Genomic DNA, 20761 nt, shown 5'->3' with positions numbered 1-20761 from the left:
GCACAGGATAGAGTAGCATGGAGAGCTGTATCAAATCAGTCTCTAGTAGAAGTAGTAGAAGTAGTTGGACTGAAGATCACAACAATAAAAAAATGAACAGTGTTCTGAAGGAATGGGTATACAGATCATCAAATTGAACAGGCATTGCAGTCAAAATCAAGAACTGCCTGAGAAAGAGGTTGAGACTAGGACCAAGGAAGAGAATCTAAAAAATTACTAATCTATCTTATTCAAGCCCCATACCCGGAAAGATCGGAAAGATCAGTACACTCCTATCGAAATAGGAGCATACCTTCCCACTCGGGAAGCAGTGCGTTAAACCACACTGCTAGCCACGCGGGCCTATGTGGGGCATACCATCAGAACATTTGAGGGGAGATGTGACAAACATCGCCAACATATCCAACTAGAAAAACCAAACAAACAAATCAGCTCTCTCCGAGCACTGCCTTGAAAATAATCACAAAAGGAAATATGACGACACCAGTATTGTTGTGCAAATGCCAAGTCTCTGGGCTAGCATTGTGAAGGAGTCTACAGAAATAAAGGAAGGGCACTAAGGGCATTAAATGAGAAAATGACTGAAACTGAGTGCAATTCGTTGCAAACCCAAAGGTTTTTGACGTTTCTAGGCAGGCTAGTGACAGCTCTATAACATTCATCTCATATTGATGGGGGTGTGTTGCAAGAGAGTGACATGTAAAAATAACTGGAAATAACTGGCATTAGAGTAATCCATAGTTTCCAGAGCTACTAGACTAATTCATGGCAGTTCCAATGATTTTCATCTCAACATTTGGTTGAACTGAATGAACTGTACCCTTAGAACCTTCTGGTAGGCAGTAAATTTGCAGAAAAGTAGTTTTCCATCCCTGTGTGTCCTGAATAATCATTGATCTCTGCATGGGCCTCCACATAAATGTACTCAGGAGGAAACATAAATCTACAATTGGCATTTCTGATATGAATCAGTTTGTTAGTTTCCAACGTTATCAAGCCACAAGACCTAAGTCAACATAATGCTTCAATATGCTAAATGAGAGGTTTAGCAGAGTCATGGGAAATCATTTCTAGAAGTGTAAGAGAAGTCTGTAATAAGTGCAAACTCTGTAAAAAGGTGATGGGATTCCAAGATTTCATACTATGATTCAGTGGTCTAAAAATATGGAATTAAAATAACGCACCCATGATAAATGTTCTATTGTTTATTTACAATTTGTTTCTATACTTGTAAACTCACCGATCCTTCTCTCAGACTGCACTCCGAAGCAGGTTTATTGCTTCCTTTGTCACAACTGCTCTCACCAACTTCAAGCTGTAAATGGTACAAGACTCCAGCAACCACCTGAAACAAATTACTTCTAAGCAAACCAGAACAAAATGCAACAACAAATATTATAGTCCACATATTTTAATTATCCCCTTGAAACTCATCTACCTGCAATTGGGGATTACATTTCCTTCAGGAAAAGACACAAACTGTTATATTCTCTAAGTTTTGTGGTATGCTTACTTGTAAAGATGTGGGAAATAACAAACTGTCCACATCTTTACCTGTGACCAGCAAATCAGTGAACTGCACTGTAAAAATCACTTCTTACTTAAAGAAATTTTCTTAATACTTGGTAGATTCATTTCACCTATAGGACATCTTTGTACAGTCTACTGCACACAAAACTCAAGAGATTCTATTGTAATTGCAGCACTGTTATACTGCTCATCAAACACACACATTTTCATCCTATTTTTTATGGTATTTTTGTTCTTTTTTTGTCTGCATTACCTACATAAGGTAAGAACCATGGACCTTGCATTGGTGGGGAGGCTTGCGTGCCTCAGCGATACAGACAGCCGTACCGTAGGTGCAACCACAACGGAGGGGTATCCGTTGAGAGGCCTGACAAATGTGTGGTTCCTGAAGAGGGGCAGCAGCCTTTCCAGTAGTTGCAGGGGCAACAGTCTGGATGATTGACTGATCTGGCCTTGTAACACTAACCAAAACGGCCTTTCTGTGCTGGTACTGCGAACGGCTGAAAGCAAGGGGAAACTACAGCAGTAATTTTTCCCAAGAGCATGCAGCGTTACTGTATGGGTAAATGAAGATGGTGTCCTCTTGGGTAAAATATTCCGGAGGTAAAATAGTCCCCTATTCGGATCTCCGGACAGGGACTACTCAGGAGGATATTGTTATCAGGAAAAATAAAACTGGCATTCTACGGATCAGAGCGTGGAATGTCAGATCCCTTAACCGGGCAGGTAGATTAGAAAATTTAAAAAGGGAAATGGATAGGTTAAAGTTAGATATAGTGGGAATTAGTTAAGTTCGGTGGCAGGAGGAACAAGACTTTTGGTCAGGTGAATACAGGGTTATAAACACAAAATCAAATAGGGGTAATGCAGGAGTAGGTTTAATAATGAATAAAAAAATAGGTGTGCAGGTAAGCTACTACAAGCAGCATAGTGAACACATTATTGTGGCCAAGATAGACACGAAGACCACGCCTACTACAGTAGTACAAGTTTATATGCGAACTAGCTCTGCAGATGATGAAGAAATTGAAGAAATGTATGATGAGATAAAAGAAATTATTCAGGTAGTGAAGGGAGACGAAAATTTAATAGTGAGATAAAAGAAATTATTCAGGTAGTGAAGGGAGACGAAAATTTAATAGTCATTGGTGACTGGAATTCGAGAGTAGGAAAAGAGAGAGAAGGAAACATAGTAGGTGAATATGGATTGGGGCTAAGAAATGAAAGAGGCAGCCTCCTGGCAGAGTTTTGCACAGAGAATAACTTAATCATAGCTAACACTTGGTTCAAGAATCATGAAAGAAGGTTGTATACATGGAAGAATCCTGGAGATACTAGAAGGTATCAGATAGATTATATAATGGTAAGACAGAGATTTAGGAACCAGGTTTTAAATTGTAAGACATTCCCAGGGGCAGATGTGGACTCTGACCACAATCTATTGGTTATGAACTGTAGATTAAAACTGAAGAAACTGTAAAAAGGTGGGAATTTAAGGAGATGGGACCTGGATAAACTGAAAGAACCAGAGGTTGTACAGAGTTTCAGGGAGAGCATAAGGGAACAATTGACAGGAATGGGGGAAAGAAATACAGTAGAAGAAGGATGGGTAGCTTTGAGGGGTGAAGTAGTGAAGGCAGCAGAGGATCAAGTAGGTAAAAATATGAGGGCTAGTAGAAATCCTTGGGTAACAGAAGAAATATTGAATTTAATTGATGAAAGGAGAAAATATAAAAATGCAGTAAATGAAGCACGCAAAAAGGAATACAAACGTCTCAAAAATGAGATCGATAGGAAGTGCAAAATGGCTAAGCAGGGATGGCTAGAGGACAAATGTAAGGATGTAGAGGCTTATCTCACTACGGGTAAGATAGATACTGCCTACAGGAAAATTAAAGAGACATTTGGAGAAAAGAGAACCACTTGCATGAATATGAAGAGCTCAGATGGAAACCCAGTTCAAAGCAAAGAAGGGAAAGCAGAAAGGTGGAAGGAGTATATAGAGGGTCTATACAAAGGCGATGTACTTGAGGACAATATGATGGAAATGGAAGAGGATGTAGATGAAGATGAAATGGGAGATACAATACTGCGTGAAGAGTTTGACAGAGCACTGAAAGACCTGAGTCGAAACAAGGCCCCCGGAGTAGACAACATTCCATTAGAACTACTGACGGCCTTGGGAGAATCAGTCCTGACAAAACTCTACCATCTGGTGAACAAGATGTATGAGACAGGCGAAATACCCTCAGACTTCAAGAAGAATATAATAATTCCAATCCCAAAGAAAGCAGGTGCTCACAAATGTGAAAATTACCGAACAATCAGTTTAATACATCACTGCTGCAAAATACCTGCAAAATACCAACACCAGTTCTTAACAGAAGAATGGAAAAACAGGTAGAAGCCAACCTCGGGGAAGATCAGTTTGGATTCTGTAGAAATATTGGAACACGTGAGGCAATACTGACCTAACGACTTATTTTAGAAGCTAGATTAAGGAAAGGCAAACCTACATTTCTAGCATTTGTAGACTTAAAGAAAGCTTTGGACAATGTTGACTGGAATACTCTCTTTCAAATTCTAAAGGGGGCAGGGGTAAAATACAGGGAGCGAAAGGCTATTTACAGTTTGTACAGAAACCAGATGGCAGTTAAGAGAGTCGAGGGGCACGAAAGGGAAGCAGTGGTTGGGAAGGGAGTGAGACAGGGTTGTAGCCTCTCCCCAATGTTATTCATTCTGTATATTGAGCAAGCAGTAAAAGAAACAAAAGAAAAATTTGGAGTATGTATTAAAATCCATGGAGAAGAAATAAAAACTTTGAGGTTCGCCGCTGACATTGTAATTCTGTCAGAGATAGCAAAGGACTTGGAAGAACAGCTGAACGGAATGGACAGTGTCTTGAACGGAGGATATAAGATGAATATCAACAAAAGCAAAATGAGGTTAATGGAATGTAGTCTAATTAAATCGGGTGATGCTGCGGGAATTATAGTAGGAAATGAGACGCTTAAAGCAGTAAAGGAGTTTTGTTATTTGGCACGCAAAATAACTGATGATGGTCGAAGTAGAGAGGATACAAAATGTAGACTGGCAATGGCAAGGAAAGCGTTTCTGACAAAGAGAAATCTGTTAACATTGAGTATAGATTTAAGTGTGAGGAAGTCGTTTCTGAAAGTATTTGTATGGAGTGTAGCCATGTATGGAAGTGAAACATGGACGATAACTAGTTTGTACAAGAAGAGAATAGAAGCTTTCGAAATGTGGTGCTACAGAAGAATGCTGAATATTAGATGGGTAGATCATATAACTAATGATGAAGTATTGAATAGGATTGGGAAGAAGAGAAGTTTGTGGCACAACTTGACTAGAAGAAGGGATCGGTTGGCAGGACATGTTCTGAGGCATCAAGGGATCACCAATTTAGTGTTGGAGGGCAGGGTGGAAGGTAAAAATCGTAGAGGGAGACCAAGAGATGAATACACCAAGCAGATTCAGAAGGATGTAGGTTGCAGTAAGTACTGGGAGATGAAGAAGCTTGCACAGGATAGAGTAGCGTGGAGAGCTGCATCAAACCAGTCTCAGGACTGAAGACCACCATAACAACAACAACAACAACAACACCTTCACCGAGGAGTCAAGCAGTATATTGCTCCCTCCTACGTATATCTCGCGAAGAGACCATGAGGATAAAATCATAGAGATTAGACCCACAAAGAGGCATACCGACAATCTTTCTTTCCACGAACAATAGGAGACTGGAACAGAAGGGAGGGCCGATAGAGCTACTCAAAGTACCCTCTGCCACACACCGTCAGGACAGTGTTTGCTGCAAAATGAAATTATTCCGTAACAAAATAATATAGATTACAGAAAATAAAAGGAAAATAGTGTGGTATATCATGAAATAAGAAAATGGAAAAGGCAGACAAGTATAACAACAAACAAATCAAAGTTGGGGGTTGGAAAGCCTCAGAAATTGGCAATTTTTGTAAATGACTATTTCTCTGGTATTGCAGAGAAGTTGCATCAGAATCTTTCTGAAACACGTGTAGCACCCACAATGACTTATGCAGCAATTATAATGATGATGATGATGATGATTCCTGCTGTGTCGTCTGAACAAGACACAGCCAGGGGAAAAGCACCACAGGTGCAAAGATGCGAGCTTGTGCCAGTGACAGACACTCGCCAGCAGTTTCAGGAGTGGCACGCGTGGTGCTGAGGATGAAGATATCTACTTCACCTCGGCCAATTGCCGGCCCAAGACAGTCCCCCAATGACCGGACGACAATGGCAGAAGCCTACTCGTAAGACAGAAGAGCAGCTCTCGCCCACTTGGTTACCGATCACCGTCCAGGGCTGATTTATACAGGGAAAGTCGTTTAGTGGATTCTTAGAAGTGAACTGACAGTAGTTGTACATTACATTTGCTATGTCCTGTGAAGTTTACCTACAAATATTCGCACTTGGCTATTGAGGGCCGCTTTTTGATTACATTACATTCAGTGTTGCAGACTTCATTATACAGCAAGTCTCAAAAATATGTAAACCTTTTAAACTCATTTGTGTGACTTAGTTACTAATTTGTTGGAGTGTTGTAGAGCCTTTGTTCTCCTATCTTGTTAACTGGCTCTGGGCATAGCTGTGTAATAGTGGCAAGCAGAAATTGCCTCAGCAGCGTATTGCCCCAGAAGCCATTTCATAAACTCACAAACTCGGTATACCGTAACACCAGTGGCATTTCTGTCCACAGCAGTAGCAACAAGGGTTTACGAAACTGGTGACAAGGGTTTACAAAAATTACCACAATAGAGCTTGAAGACAGGAAGACAAGGCAGAAATTAAAAAGATAAAAGATCAGCAGGTATAAATGAGGTTCCACTCCGTATTCTGAAAGACTGCATAGACAGCATATAATCTGTAGTAATAAACATAATGAACGAGTCTTTCAGTTCAAATATTTTTCCAGAATATCTACAGCATACATTGTTTGTGTCCCTACTAAAGGAAGCCAAAGTGGAAAGTACTGAAAATTACAGGCCAGTTTCACTGGTGTCTTCATTCTCAAAACTAATTGACTACATCATTTTAGATGTACTAAACAGTAACATGAATAAATATAAAATAAAACAATCGAAAATCCAGGGTGGAATGTAAGAATCATGAAAAGAATAGTTGCTACTCACCATATAGTGGATATGCTGAGTTGCAGACAGGCACAACAAAAACACTGTCTGGCTGAAGATTTGGCCAACAAGGCCTTCATGGAAATAGACAAAATAGACAAAACACACACACACACACACACACACACACACACACACACACACACACACACACACACCAGTGTCTGGCTGCTGAGCCAGACTGTGAGCAGCAGCACAGGATGGGAGACACAATCAAGTGGTGCAGGTAAGGAGGAGGCGGGGGCAGGGAGAGGGAGGGACAGCAGGATAGCGATGGGGCATGGTATGGTGCTGCTTGTGGGAGTGTGTATGGATGAGGTGGAGAGAGGATAGGGAAGCTGGTGCAGTTGGGTGGTTAGACGGATGGCAGAGAGGGGAAGGGGAGATAGCAGAAGAGGAGAGAAGTAAAACGACTGTGGGTGTATTGGTAGAATAGAGGGCTGTGTAGTGCTGGAATTGGAGCGGGGAAGGGGCTAGATGGGTAAGGACACTGACTAACAAAGGATGAAGACAGGAAGGTTACAAGAATGTAGGATATATTTTATGGAGGGTCCCAACCTGCCCAATTCAGAAAAGCTGGTGTTGACAGGAATGATCCAAATGGCACAGGCTGTGAAGCTGTTACTGAATGAAGAATGTCATGTTGCTCAGCATGCACAGCAAGGGGATGGTCCAGCTCTTTCTTGGCCACACAGTTTGTTAAGGGCCATTCATGCAGATAGACAGCTTGTTGGTTGAAATGGCCATGTAGGATGCAGCACACTGGTTGTAGCTTAGCTTTTAGATAAAATGACTGCTTTCACAGGTATCCCAGCCTTTGACAAGACAGGAGCACAGGATGGGAGAGACAACCAGGTGGTGAAGCTCTTGACAGGGATGATTGTGTTATTCTTAGACTTTTGACACTGTCGGCCATAAAATACTACCAAACAAACCAAGAGTGCTAGATGTAAGAGGAATAATGAACAACTGATGCCAATCTTACCTGGAAAATAGGGTGCAAAAGACAAAGGATGTACACACATATGATGATGATAACACAGTTTTGGTAAAACAATTGTCAGACAAGAAATATACAAACATATGCATCCTTCAGACTTTTGTATTTGGGAGTTCTGTTCTTAATATACACTGATCAGCCAGAACATTATGACTAATGACATACTATCGATACAAACCCATCCAGGTGATAGCAGCATCAGCTGGCGAGGAACGAGTCCTAGCCAGACACACACATGGCGCATGTAGTATCAATGAGCGTGCTGTCCGCATGTAGAATGGGGAAAGCACACGATCTATCTGAGTTAGACTGACAGCAGACTGTAATGGCCCAGAGACTTGGCATGAGGATTTCAGAAAATGCATGACTTGCCATGGTTTCAAGAAGTGCTGTGGTGAATATCTTCAACAGGTGGCAAAACCAGGGTGAACCATTTCCCAACATCCTGGTGTTGGGCAGCACATCTCATTTCCGATGTTGGATGTCATAGTCTGGGTGGACTGGTAAAGCAGTGGAGGTGGCAGAACTAGCATTAGACTTTAATGCTGGGCAGAGTACAAATGTGTCTGAACACACAGTGTACTGACCACTCCTAAAAAAATGGGCCACCGCAGCCAGCAGCCCATGCATGTGCCGAAGTCGACACCATGACATCAGCAACTACAACTGAAATGGACACGGGACCATTACCACTGGACATTGGAGCAGTGGAAGATCATTGTATGGTCTGATTAATCCAAATATGCTCTTCACCATGCCAATGGGAAGGCACAAATCTGTCAGCTTCCACAGGAACAGCTCCTTGACACTGCTCCTTGGGACAGGGATAAGCTGGCAGCACCTCCATTATGCTGTGGGGAACATTCATTTCCATATCCATGGGTCCAGTGGAGTTCATCCAAGGTGCCTTGTTGGCCAAGGTGTATTGTACACTGGTTGCAGACCATGTACACCCTTTCAAGCAGTCATATTTCCTGTCAGCTGTGGCATTTTTCAACAGGATAATGCACTGTGTTACAATGCCAGGAGTGTGATGGAGTGGTTTGGGGAACACAGTGGTGAGTCCAATTGATGTGCTAGCCCCCTCAGCTCACCAGATCTGAAGCTGACTTAACACATCTGGGACATGACAAATTGATGTCAGAGCTCATCACCACCCTCCCTGTAATTTACAGGAATTGTGTGACTTGAGTGTGTAGATGTGGTATCTACTTACTCCAGCGACCTACCAACGCCTCATTGCTTCCATGCCAAAATGACTCACTGCTATTATCCATACCAAAGGAGGACATACTTGCCATTAGGTAGGTGGTCATAACGTTCTGGCTGATTACTGTATATCAAGAACTTTTGACGTAATATTAGACATGGAAGAAAAGATATCTTCAATTATGACAGCACCATCATAGTCTCTGTACCAATGCTCTCATTAGAGAACGCAAATGAAACCCTCAAGGGTGTTTATGACTGGGCAATTAATATAAGATAAACACACAAATGTACTGGAAAACAGAACGTCATCAGCTTATTATGCTCTTAGAGTTTTTATCATCAGTGTGTAACTGCCAATGTCTTGTGGTGACATACTATTCCTTCATATGCTCAGTTCTCAGCTGCAAGTTTCTTTCTAATGACTGAGGGCACAAAACACAGACAATTTTTGAGCTGCAGAAAAGTGCCCTGAGGATAGTAACTATAAGTAGTAGTCAGGCTCATTGTACAGAGTTATTTTTAAAAAAAAATGGGCATGCCTACAGCATCAGGTGAGTGCATCTGCTAATATGTGGTGCATATTTGGGAAAACATTCCAGGGTAAGTATTTCACTAATAGTTCTAAACAACCGCCAGTCTGGGCTTCAATTTACCAAGGAGAAACAAACAAAAAACTCAAAAAGCATATTCTATCAGAGAATAAAATTGTATAATACATTGCCCAAAGAAATTAAAGAGGTTACTAAAATACATCTGATCAAAACGCTACTAAAACATTCTTAAAAAAATTATTCATATTACACACTTAAAGATTACTTGGAGGTTATTAATAAAAGGCAATAGATACAATATCCAATTGTATTTCAATACATGACCCCAGTCTTACAAACAGTCATGTGTGAAGATGTAAAGTGCAAGATAGTAATGACTTGTCATTTTCCTGGGTTTGTCCCTTACTCATCATGGAGGGGATGCTGACTCCAAATGGACAGAGGGAAGGAGAGGAAGCCATATATGGAATACAGTTCAATGTTTTTGGTCCTGGAGCCAGTTTTCCAAACTGCCTGGAGTTAGTGCAAGAGGCATAGTAGCATCTTCATGGCTCTGAAGACTGTTTTTAGTTATTATTCTTATGGCACTCTTCTGCACCTGAAAAACTGTGTCAGTGTTCTGTGCCCTGTATTCAGCAATTGTCCTCAGTGTGTGTAGCGATGAAGAGTATAACTATGGCTTTTATTATAAAACATCTGAAGCAAAACTGCCTGTAACAGGAAGAACATTGTATAACAGGAACCAACTGAATGAATCAGTGCAGCTATCAAGACAGTGTCCTGTCCTATCCTCATAGAGCATACTTATGTATTTTGTGTGTATCTATGTTTTGATCTCATTATTTTCATTGTATTGTCTTGACAATTCCTACTTCATTGTAATATGATCCTTGGTTGAATAAAAATAAACAAATAAATACATAAATGAAATTTCACATTTATTTGACTTGATTTATTAGGAGCATATAATTGTCAGAGCTTGCTGATTCTCTTTGCAACACTGAAAGTGCCATCTTGTGTGTAAGTAAGCACATCTAAAGAGAAGATGGCAGAAAGAAGTAAGAAAGTTGTTGATACATAGGGGTTTATATTTTACTTTGCTTGTAAGAAAAAAATTTACAACTACATTTTGTACATATATCTATTAAATTATTGAGTAGATAAACATATTTCACATGATCAATTGTCTAACATATTTCACTGGACAATGCGTCAATTACAAAGTGTACAACTTTGCTTCAACCGTTTGCCGATAGGGGGCGACAACGGTAAGTAGCAGTTGAAAGAAACAGATCACAGACGTCGGACAGTTAGCTAGGACCCCTGTCAACAGAACCTCATTGAAACATTAGTCAATTTGTGTCTGCATCACAAAGTTGTTCTTGATTGAAAATGTCAGTTTGCTGGCCTAATTCTCATCATTTTCAGGAGGTGTTACTGTTTTCTTTCAATATGAAGAAAACAGCGGTTGAGTCTCATCAAATGCTCTCAAGTACATAAGGTAAGGATGCTATTAGTGGCCGGCCGGAGTGTCCGAGCGGTTCTAGGCGCTACAGTCTGGAACTGTGTGACCGCTACGGTCGCAGGTTCAAATCCTGCCTCGGGCATGGATGTGTGTGATGTCCTTAGGTTAGTTAGGTTTAAGTAGTTCTAAGTTCTAGGGGACTGATGACCACAGCAGTTGAGTCCCATAGGGCTCAGAGCCATTTGAACCATTTTGCTATTAGTGAAAGAACATGTAGTGAGTGGTCTCAAGGCTTCAAGAACGGTGATTTTAACGTCGTAGACAGACATAGTGGTGGAAGAGAGAATGTTTTTGAAGATGCAGAACTGGAGACATTGCAGAGTGAATACTCACATCAAACTCAAGAAGAATTGGCACAATTAGTGGGAGTGACACAGCAAGCCATTTCAAAACGTCTCAAGGCTGATTCAGAAAGAAGGAACTTGGGTCCTGTGTGAGCTGAAACCAAGAGATGGTGAACGGCATTTGTGTGTTTGTGAACAGTTGCTTCAGAAGCAAAAACAGAAGGGATTTCTGCATTGCATTGTGACTGGGGATGAAAAATGGGTTACTTACAATAACCCTAAACACAAAAAATCATGGGGATATCCTGGCCATGCTTCCACGTCGACAGCCAGGCTGAATATTCATGACTCCATGATCATGCTCTCCATTTGGTGGGACCAGCTTGGCGTCGTGTACTATGAGGTGTTGAAACCAAGTGAAACAATCACAGGTTCTCATTACTGAAAGCAATTAATGCGTTTGAGCAGAGCATTAAAAGACAAACGGCCACAATACAGTGAGAGGCACGATAAAGTGATTTTGCAGCATGACAATGGCTGATCCCACATTGCTAAAGAGGTCAAAACGTACTTGGAAACGTTAAAATGGGAAGTCCTACCTCACCTGCCGTATTCTCCAGATATTGCTCCCTCTGACTATCACCTGTTTAGATGAATGGCACACTTCTAATCTCGTGAAGAAGTCACAAATTCGATCAATTTGTGGATCGCTTCAAAAGATGAACAATTTTTTCGACATGGGATTCATACACTTCCCGGAAGATGAGAGAAAGTAGTGGCCAGCAATGGAAAATACTTTGAATGATACATGTGTAACCAATTTGTCTCATTAAAAGCTCAAATGTTGGGGAAAAAAATGGCAGAAGCAAAGTTGTACACCTTTTATATGTACAGTATACGGTACAATGGTTGTCAAATGATGTAATATTGTTTAGGGTAAACATTATACTTGAAAACAATTCAAGTTATTTATAATTTGATTGTTGTTACAATGCAATCTTTAATAAAATTTCTCATAAGAAGACTAAATTTAGTGTAATTTGTCCATATTACAGGATCTTTCTCTCAGAAAAGTGACCCTTGCAATGCACACGTGATACTGAAGCTACTAGAATTACCTGTCAGATGATTCAGGTGAAACAGAGAACACAGACAGCTATGCACAAGAGCCACATTAGGTTAGTGCCAGGTATGTTGAAGAATTAACCAGACATGACAGAAGTTGAACGTGATGGTGGTGATGGTGGTGGTTATTGTGGTGGTGATGATAGTTATGAAGTAAAAATGTAAATCTTAGCACACAATATCAGCTTACAGAGAAACTAAAACTGAGACACACCACTGCCCTATTACTTCTTTAGATGCAGCATACAATTCAGCAAGAAATTACTGGTGTTACCCCTGAAGAGTGTGTCACGTGGTACATACCAGATGAATTACATGACCTTATTACTGAATCTTCAAATAAATATGCCCTTCAGAAAAACACAGTGTCACTCAGTACTACAACTTATGATGAAGTAACAATTTTATTTGGCCTTCATTTAGCAAACGGTGCTACAAAAACTGCCACATTTGAGAATACACTGTCCCACAAAAAGTGAAACAGCCAGAAGGCATGGCCAGATAGCACTGTAACACCATTGGTGGGTATGTAAATGAGTAGGACTGCAATCCCATGACACAAACAGCTACCAGAGTGCGTTAGCATTGTTCATTTTTAGCACTGTTATCGGGCCTAATAGGTTATACTAGAGGCATAAACAGAGTCAGGTGTTGAGTGATCATTGTAAAGGTTCCAGAGATGCCTTTCTTTAATCAGGGTGTATACGCGGACAAGGAAAAAAAAATCCTGGATTTCTCCCAGATTCCCCAGTTAAAAACACACTTCCCCCCAGGTGAAAACACAGTTTTTCCCTGTTAATTGACAGTACATTTTCTCTAGGAATTGTATAACTTATCAATCCTTTGAATGGTTATGGTTTTATACATGTGCATAGAATTTCCCACCCCTTTAGAAAACTAAACTCAGGGGGAAAAAAAACATGTTTTGGAAAGATCTTTGATGTGCAGCAACATGTGCATTGCATATTTTCATATTACGAAAGTGTAAATTCGCATTCCACCAAACACTGCATGTTACTTTCTGAAGCACTGAAATTGAGATTGAGATGGGCCCTTGTAAGCCAGTCGTAGGTCATGTCACATGATCTCGCCAGCCGATGACAGCGGATATTCAGAGCTTAAGGCTCATGATGTAGTCAGCCAATAGCAACATCACTGTTAAATAGCGCAAACACACAACCAGGAAAAACTAATGGTATAAATTAACGCACATAGTGTTGCTACAAGAAAAACAAAGCTTTCACATATAATATTGGTCCCTAAGGTTAATACGCTGCAAGAGAAGTTAAGCTTTCACATATAATGTTGGTCTTTTATGCGCATATTACACTTTAAGATATATCACACCTGTGCCAGTAAAATTTTTAATAACAACATAAATGTCTGATCTTCTGGGCTCAAAATTCTTCTAAGTGACTCGTCATCAAAGAGTTGATTTTTAAATGAGAGTCAAACACTCTGTGATTTAAGAAATTCATCGTACATTCTCGCACATAATTCAACTTCTGCAAAAGGAAATTTACTTTGAAAGCAACGCTTTTCGAACCACCATTCGCAATATTTTCCTGCGACCTGTTAGAAATAGGTTCATTTAAGCAGTTGCCAGAGAGCTACAGATAACAGGTGTCACTGTGCTTGCACAGCTACGTAGGAGGCCTGTATGTTCGTATGCATAAAACATTAAAAGATCTTACATTATGTCATTAACGAAACAAGACATCGAAGGATGCTCCAAGAGCATCGGAATATTGTGACCTATACTAAAATGTACACATTCGTATGTCCCGATTCCCAATGAAGTAGGCCTCGACCTGATATTAAGCTTTTAAATTGTAGGTTACGGGATGTAAATTTTCTTGGGAGTACCAGTACTGTGTTATCTCATGTTTGGCTCTTTATTATGACATAATGCCATACGTGCTAGAAGATGAAAGTGTGCACTTGAAATGCAGCAAACAGTTGAAACTAGACAATAGTGTGGAATTAAACACTTAGCTTCAAATATATTGACTGCCTCAGCGGAAAAGATTAATAAAAGAAAATTTCTTTAGCAAACCGACAAAACTAACTTCATTGTACTGCAAGGCAATTAATGCTCGACCATCAGAAAACTGGAAATAAAATAAAATCTGAAACTATTAACATATTTTTGTATTCTGTAATTATGTGAATGTGTTTTAATTCGCTTGATAGCTCCCGGCCACAGAAATCTGTTTTGTTTTCATTTGACATGAGAGCATTAAACGGAGAGGAAACAGCAAAATCACTAAATGTAAACACGTGTCATGTGGAGACTACCCACTTCCCGACTATAACTCAGACTGCTCTGTGCATCAGCCTCTGCTTTACGATATTTCCGAACTAGGCCAATACTAGATAGCGGTCCCCCCCTCCCCCTTCCTCCCTCGAGCGTTTGAGGTAGGATGCCAAAAATTTGAAAAAAATCGACTTTTCAAAAATATGTTCAGGCATTACTCAACTGTGCATGTGCATGATCCTGCTCGTAACTGCTAAAACAAATCTAATGTAAACAGTTGTGACGTCATGCTCATCGGAGGCAATTTGTTGTTTTGAAGCATTGCATAGTCTTCCTAAAGCCTTTGACACATTCTGCTGTAGGCAGACGCTTGTATGAGCACTGTGTTTTGTTGTATATGGCGCATTTCCTTTGCAATTTAAGTTTTATTTTCGTTTCTTCTCTAGCTCATGTTTTATTGCTGTAGTATTATTCTGCAGTAGTGGGATACAGTAATATCCTTTGTTAGAATATCGGTTCTTACCAGTCAAAATTACAAAAATTTAACTGAAAATGAAAGCAATGAAAAATTCCCGTAATTCTAAAAAATTCCCGTGTTTTTCCCGGTTCTCTCCCGGATCAAAAAATTCCCGGGTTTTTCCTGGATCTCCCAGTTGTCCCGGGTCGTATACACCCTGTTAATAGAAACAGCCAATACCAAGAATATTTTCGAATCTTGTATAAGTGAACATTACCTCAGCTGTTGCACTAAAAGAATTTTATATGATTTTGTATATGATGTATTATATTTCAGGCTAAAATTTATAAAAAGAAATTCGTGTGCCTCAGTTGCATTTTTGTGAGTGTGTGTGTATTGTTGACAAAGGCCACTGGCTGAAAGCTTTAATTGTGAAAATCTTTTTGTTGTGCCTATCTGTGACAGCATCTCTGCTATATGGCGAGTGACAACTTTCCTTCTCTTAGTATTCTTACATTCCATCCTGGATTATCCATTGTTTAACAAGAATTAATTTGTTACAATTGATACATATTATATTAACTCTCTATGTACAATTAAAATTACTCTTCATTTAGAAATATTTGAAATTACAAAATATCTGGCATACTTAAAATCAATATTATTAATTGCACAATACTGGGAGCTATAAGAAATGATAATGCTGAATACAGGTTAAGACCAAAGAGAGAGCTATACTGGAAAAATGAAAAACTAACTGATGTAATGAGGAAGAGAAGATTACAGCTTTTGGGCATATATTTAGAATGGGTCAACAACAGACTAACCAAGCAGATATTCATATTACTCAACACCTACAAATCCAAGACCGCATGGTTCACAGAGACTGAAAAGATAATGGAAAACACTGGAATTACAATAGACACAATAGAAAACAGAACACATTTCAGAAAGGCAGTTCAAAAGGAAGAATTTCAGGACAGAAAGAAAACAACTCGATGAAAGTTTACTCAAGAAGAAAGGGGACAACGCTCTAAAAGGATGAAAGAAATTTGGAAACCAAGGAAATCTAATACAATGACCAGTAGCCAAAGTTGATTCATCGTAGCCTCCAAATGAGTTATTCGAAAGAAGAAGAAAAATTGCACAATCTAATGCTAATTATTAAATTTATTTCTGGATTCATTTACAAGGTAATGATATAAGTTGGTGATGATTCTTCTTTTGCTGAGAAAGTCTGCAAACTATTTTGAATATTATTAGAACTGCAGATTGAGTAAGAGTAGTGTGCATGCCTCTGATGGAATCTGAAGTGTTTTTATGTTTGGCAATAACAATGTAAATTTCTGTTATATGGAAATGGAGATTGTGACATCAGTGTGATTTAGAAGAATGTGGCATAATAAAAAACAGGTGCAATCAGAAATCATGCAAAAGGCTTACTTAAAATTTATCTAGTCACCTGGAAACCACAAATTAAAAAAAAAATTTTAGTCTGAAGAATCTAGCCCTTGACATGACAAACTGCAGCCAAAAATGAGAAAATGATTATAGGTAAATAAGTTCTTTATTGATCTTATGCCTCTTGATACTTTTGAAACAAATCAGTTTTTGTGAAGAGACTAAAACTTTACTGCTGATTTGTGGGAGTGTAACATTACAGAGTACTTGTGTGAGGCACAATTATTAGCAAACACCATGGGGCATCATTTTGAGCCCCCATTTGCCAACTGGTCAAACTGTGCAATTTCCAGATCTTACATTCAGATTTGACAGTGGCCTAACATCCGCTTGCATGGAAATGTGAGGGCGGGTGTACTTCTCTTCAAGGTCAGCAGCATCTGACCATTGCAAGGGTGTATCACCATACTGTGCACCGAGCACACCGTATTTCCTTCACACTTGAGCCTGCCATTCCAGAACACGTAATGGACTCCCTGCAACATTATGTCATCCCACACCATTTGTTGGAGACTATCAGCAGCTGAACTGGTTAATTACCACACAATGAGTAGGCTGCCATTAAAACCAGAACCCAAATGTCCTTATTTAAAGTGGAGCCACAGGGAATATCAGACTGCTGATGGGTGGTGTTGCATTGTGTTTATCTAAGAATCGTGGGTCTTTACTAACCTGGACAACCATCACCAGTATGGTGATAAACTTGGGAGAGGTCCCATTCTTCCAATGTTTTGGAGGGACACAGCTGTGTTACTCCTGGTGTTATAGTGTGAGGAGTCATTAGGTCTTGGATAGTAGTGAGTGAGCCAACTCTGATAGCACAACAGTGCATCACAGATATACTGCATCCTCATGTATTATCTTTCATGTGACAGTATAATCCCCAGATCTCTCCCTGATACACATATGGGACCAACTCAAATTTCAACTCTGTCCGAATGGCAGTATCCAGGATTTAATGAACTGGTTAAAACAGTTGTGGGTTGGCTTGCATTAGGAGAGGATACAAACCCTGTATGACACTTACACCAAGCAAAACAGTGCAAGCATCCAGGCCAGAGGGCTGCAACAGCACACCGATAAGTGGGCTCATACTGCCAAGTTCTTTGTAAATTTGACTCAGTTTTGTAGTCACTATGATAACATAATGTACTCTCTCAACTTGTGAATTTTCATTCTGTTTCCTCCTCCCCTTCTGGGTGATTTACTTTTTTTGTCATTGTTGTTGTGGTCTTCAGTCCTGAGACTGGTTTGATGCAGCTCTCCATGCTACTCTATCCTTGGCAAGTTTCTTCATCTCCCAGTAGTTACTGCAACCCACATCCTTCTGAATCTGCTTAGTGTATTCATCTCTTGGTCTCCCTCTACGATTTTTACCCTCCACGCTGCCCTCCAATGCTAAATTTGTGATCCCTTGATGCCTCAGAACATGTCCTACTAACCGGTCCCTTCTTTTTGTCAAGTTGTGCCACATACTCCTCTTCTCCCCAATTTTATTCAATACTTCATCATTAGTTATGTGATCTACCCATCTAATCTTCAGCATTCTTCTGTAGCACCACATTTCGAAAGCTTCTATTCTCTTCTTGCCCAAACTATTTATCGTCCATGTTTCACTTCCATACATGGCTACACTCCATACAAATACTTTCAGAAACGACTTCCTGACATTTAAATATATACTCGATGTTAACAAATTCCTCATCTTCAGAAACGCTTTCCTTGCCATTGCCAGTCCACATTTTATAACTTCTCTACTTCGACCATCATCAGTTATTTTGCTCCCCAAGTAGCTCCCCAAGTAGCAAAACTCCTTTACTACTTTAAGTGTCTCATTTCATAATCTAATTCCCTCAGCATCACCCGACTTAATTCGACTACATTCCACTATGCTCGTTTTGCTTTTGTTGATGTTCATCTTATATCCTCCTTTCAAGACACTGTCCATTCAGTTCAACTGCTCTTCCAAGTCCTTTGCTGTGTCTGATAGAATTACAATGTCATCGGCGAACCACAAAGTTTTTATTTCTTCTCCATGAATTTTAATACCTAATCCGAATTTTTCTTTTGTTTCCTTTACTGCTTGCTCAATATACAGATTGAATAACATTGGGGAGAGGCTACAACCCTGTCTCACTCCCTTCCAAACCACTGCTTCCCTTTCGTGCCCCTCGACTCTCTTAACTGCCATCTGGTTTCTGTACAAACTGTAAATAGCCTTTCGCTCCCTGTATTTTACCCCTGCCCCCTTTAGAATTTGAAAGAGAGTATTCCAGTCAACATTGTCAAAAGCTTTCTCTAAGTCTACAAATGCTAGAAACGTAGGTTTGCCTTTCCTTAATCTATCTTCTAAGATAAGTCGTAAGGTCAGTATTGCCTCACGTGTTCCAATATTTCTACGGAATCCAAACTGGGCTTCCCCAAGGTCGGCTTCTACTAGTTTTTCCATTCGTCTGTAAAGAATTCGCGCTAGTATTTTGCAGCTGTGACTTATTAAACTGTCAACACCTGCTTTCTTTGGGATTGGAATTATTACATTCTTCTTGAAGTCTGTCTCATACATCTTGCTGACCAGATGGTAGAGTTTGGTCAGGGCTGGCTCTCCCAAGGCCATCAGTAGATCCAATGGAATGTTGTTTTGACTCAGGTCTTTCAGTGCTCTGTCAAACTCTTCGCGCAGTATTGTATCTCCCATTTCATCTTCATCTACATCCTCTTCCATTTCCATCATATTGTCCTCAAGTACATCGCCCTTGTATAGACCCTCTATATACTCCTTCCACCTTTCTGCTTTCCCTTCTTTGCTTAGAACTGGGTTTCCATCTGAGCTCTTCATATTCATGCAAGTGGTTCTCTTTTCTCCAAATGTCTCTTTAATTTTCCTGTACACAGTATCTATCTTACCCGTAGTGAGATAAGCCTCTACATCCTTACATTTGTCCTCTAGCCATCCCTGCTTAGCCATTTTGCACTTCCTGTCGATCTCATTTTTGAGACGTCTGTATTCCTTTTTGCGTGCTTCATTTACTGCATTTCTATATTTTCTTCTTTCGTCAATTAAGTTCAATATTTCTTCTGTTACCCAAGGAGTTCTACTAGCCCTCATCTTTTTACCTACTTGATCCTCTGCTGCCTTCACTACTTCATCCCTCAAAGCTACCCATTCTTCTTCTCCTGTACTTCTTGCCCCCATTCCTGTCAATTGTTGCCTTATGCTCTCCCTGAAACTCTGTACAAACTCTGGTTTAGTCAGTTTATCCAGGTTCCATCTCCTTAAATTCCCACCTTTTTGCAGTTTCTTCAGTTTTAATTTACAGTTCATAACCAATAGATTGTGGTCAGAGTCCACATCTGCCCCTGGGAATGTCTTACAATTTAAAACCTGGTTCCTAAATCTCTGTCTTACCATTATATAATCTATCTGATACCTTCTAGTATCTCCAGGATTCTTCCAAGTATACAACCTTCTTTCATGATTCTTGAATCAAGTGTTAGCTATGATTAAGTTATGCTCTGTGCAAAACTCTCCCAGGCGGCTGCCTCTTTCATTTCTTAGCCCCAATCCATATTCACCTACTACCTTTCCTTCTCTCCCTTTTCCTACTACCGAATTCCAGTCACCCATGACTTAAATTTTTGTCTCCCTTCACTACCTGAATAATTTCTTTTATCTCATCATACATTTCTGCAGAGCTAGTTCGCATATAAACTTTTACTACTGTAGTAGGCGTGGGCTTCGTGTCTATCTTGGCCACAATAATGTTTTCACTACGCTGTTTGTAGTAGCTTACCAGCACACCTATTTTTTTATTCATTATTAAACCTACTCCTGCATTACCCCTCTTTGATTTTGTGTTTATAGCCCTGTATTCACCTGACCAAAAGTCTTGTTTCTCCCGCCACCGAACTTAACTACTATATCTAACTTTAATCTATCCATTTCCCTTTTTAAATTTTCTAATCTACCTACCCGGTTAAGGGAAATGACATTCCACTCTCCGATCCGTAGAACACCAGTTTTCTTTTCCCTGATAACGATGTCCTCTTGAGTAGTCGCCGCCCAGAGATCCGAATGGGGGACTATTTTACCTCCGGAATATTTTACCCAAGAGGACGCCATCATTTATCCATACAGTAAAGCTGCATGCCCTCGGGAAAAATTAAGGCCGT

At 40.0% G+C, this 20761-nt stretch overlaps 1 protein-coding gene across 1 annotated transcript in view; it reads right to left on the bottom strand.

Moving 5' to 3' along the window:
• Positions 1-20761, bottom strand: part of LOC126481664 (uncharacterized) — a 190132-nt gene that overhangs the window by 75206 nt on the left and 94165 nt on the right. The window contains exon 9 of the mRNA XM_050105592.1: positions 1241-1345. Within this exon, the coding sequence (XP_049961549.1) occupies positions 1241-1345 (105 nt within the window). The remainder of the gene's footprint in view (positions 1-1240; positions 1346-20761) is intronic.

This window comes from Schistocerca serialis, chromosome 5 (assembly GCF_023864345.2).
Source record: "Schistocerca serialis cubense isolate TAMUIC-IGC-003099 chromosome 5, iqSchSeri2.2, whole genome shotgun sequence".
In the NCBI taxonomy this organism is placed as follows: domain Eukaryota; kingdom Metazoa; phylum Arthropoda; class Insecta; order Orthoptera; family Acrididae; genus Schistocerca; species Schistocerca serialis.
This window is presented reverse-complemented; position numbering and strand designations above follow the sequence as displayed.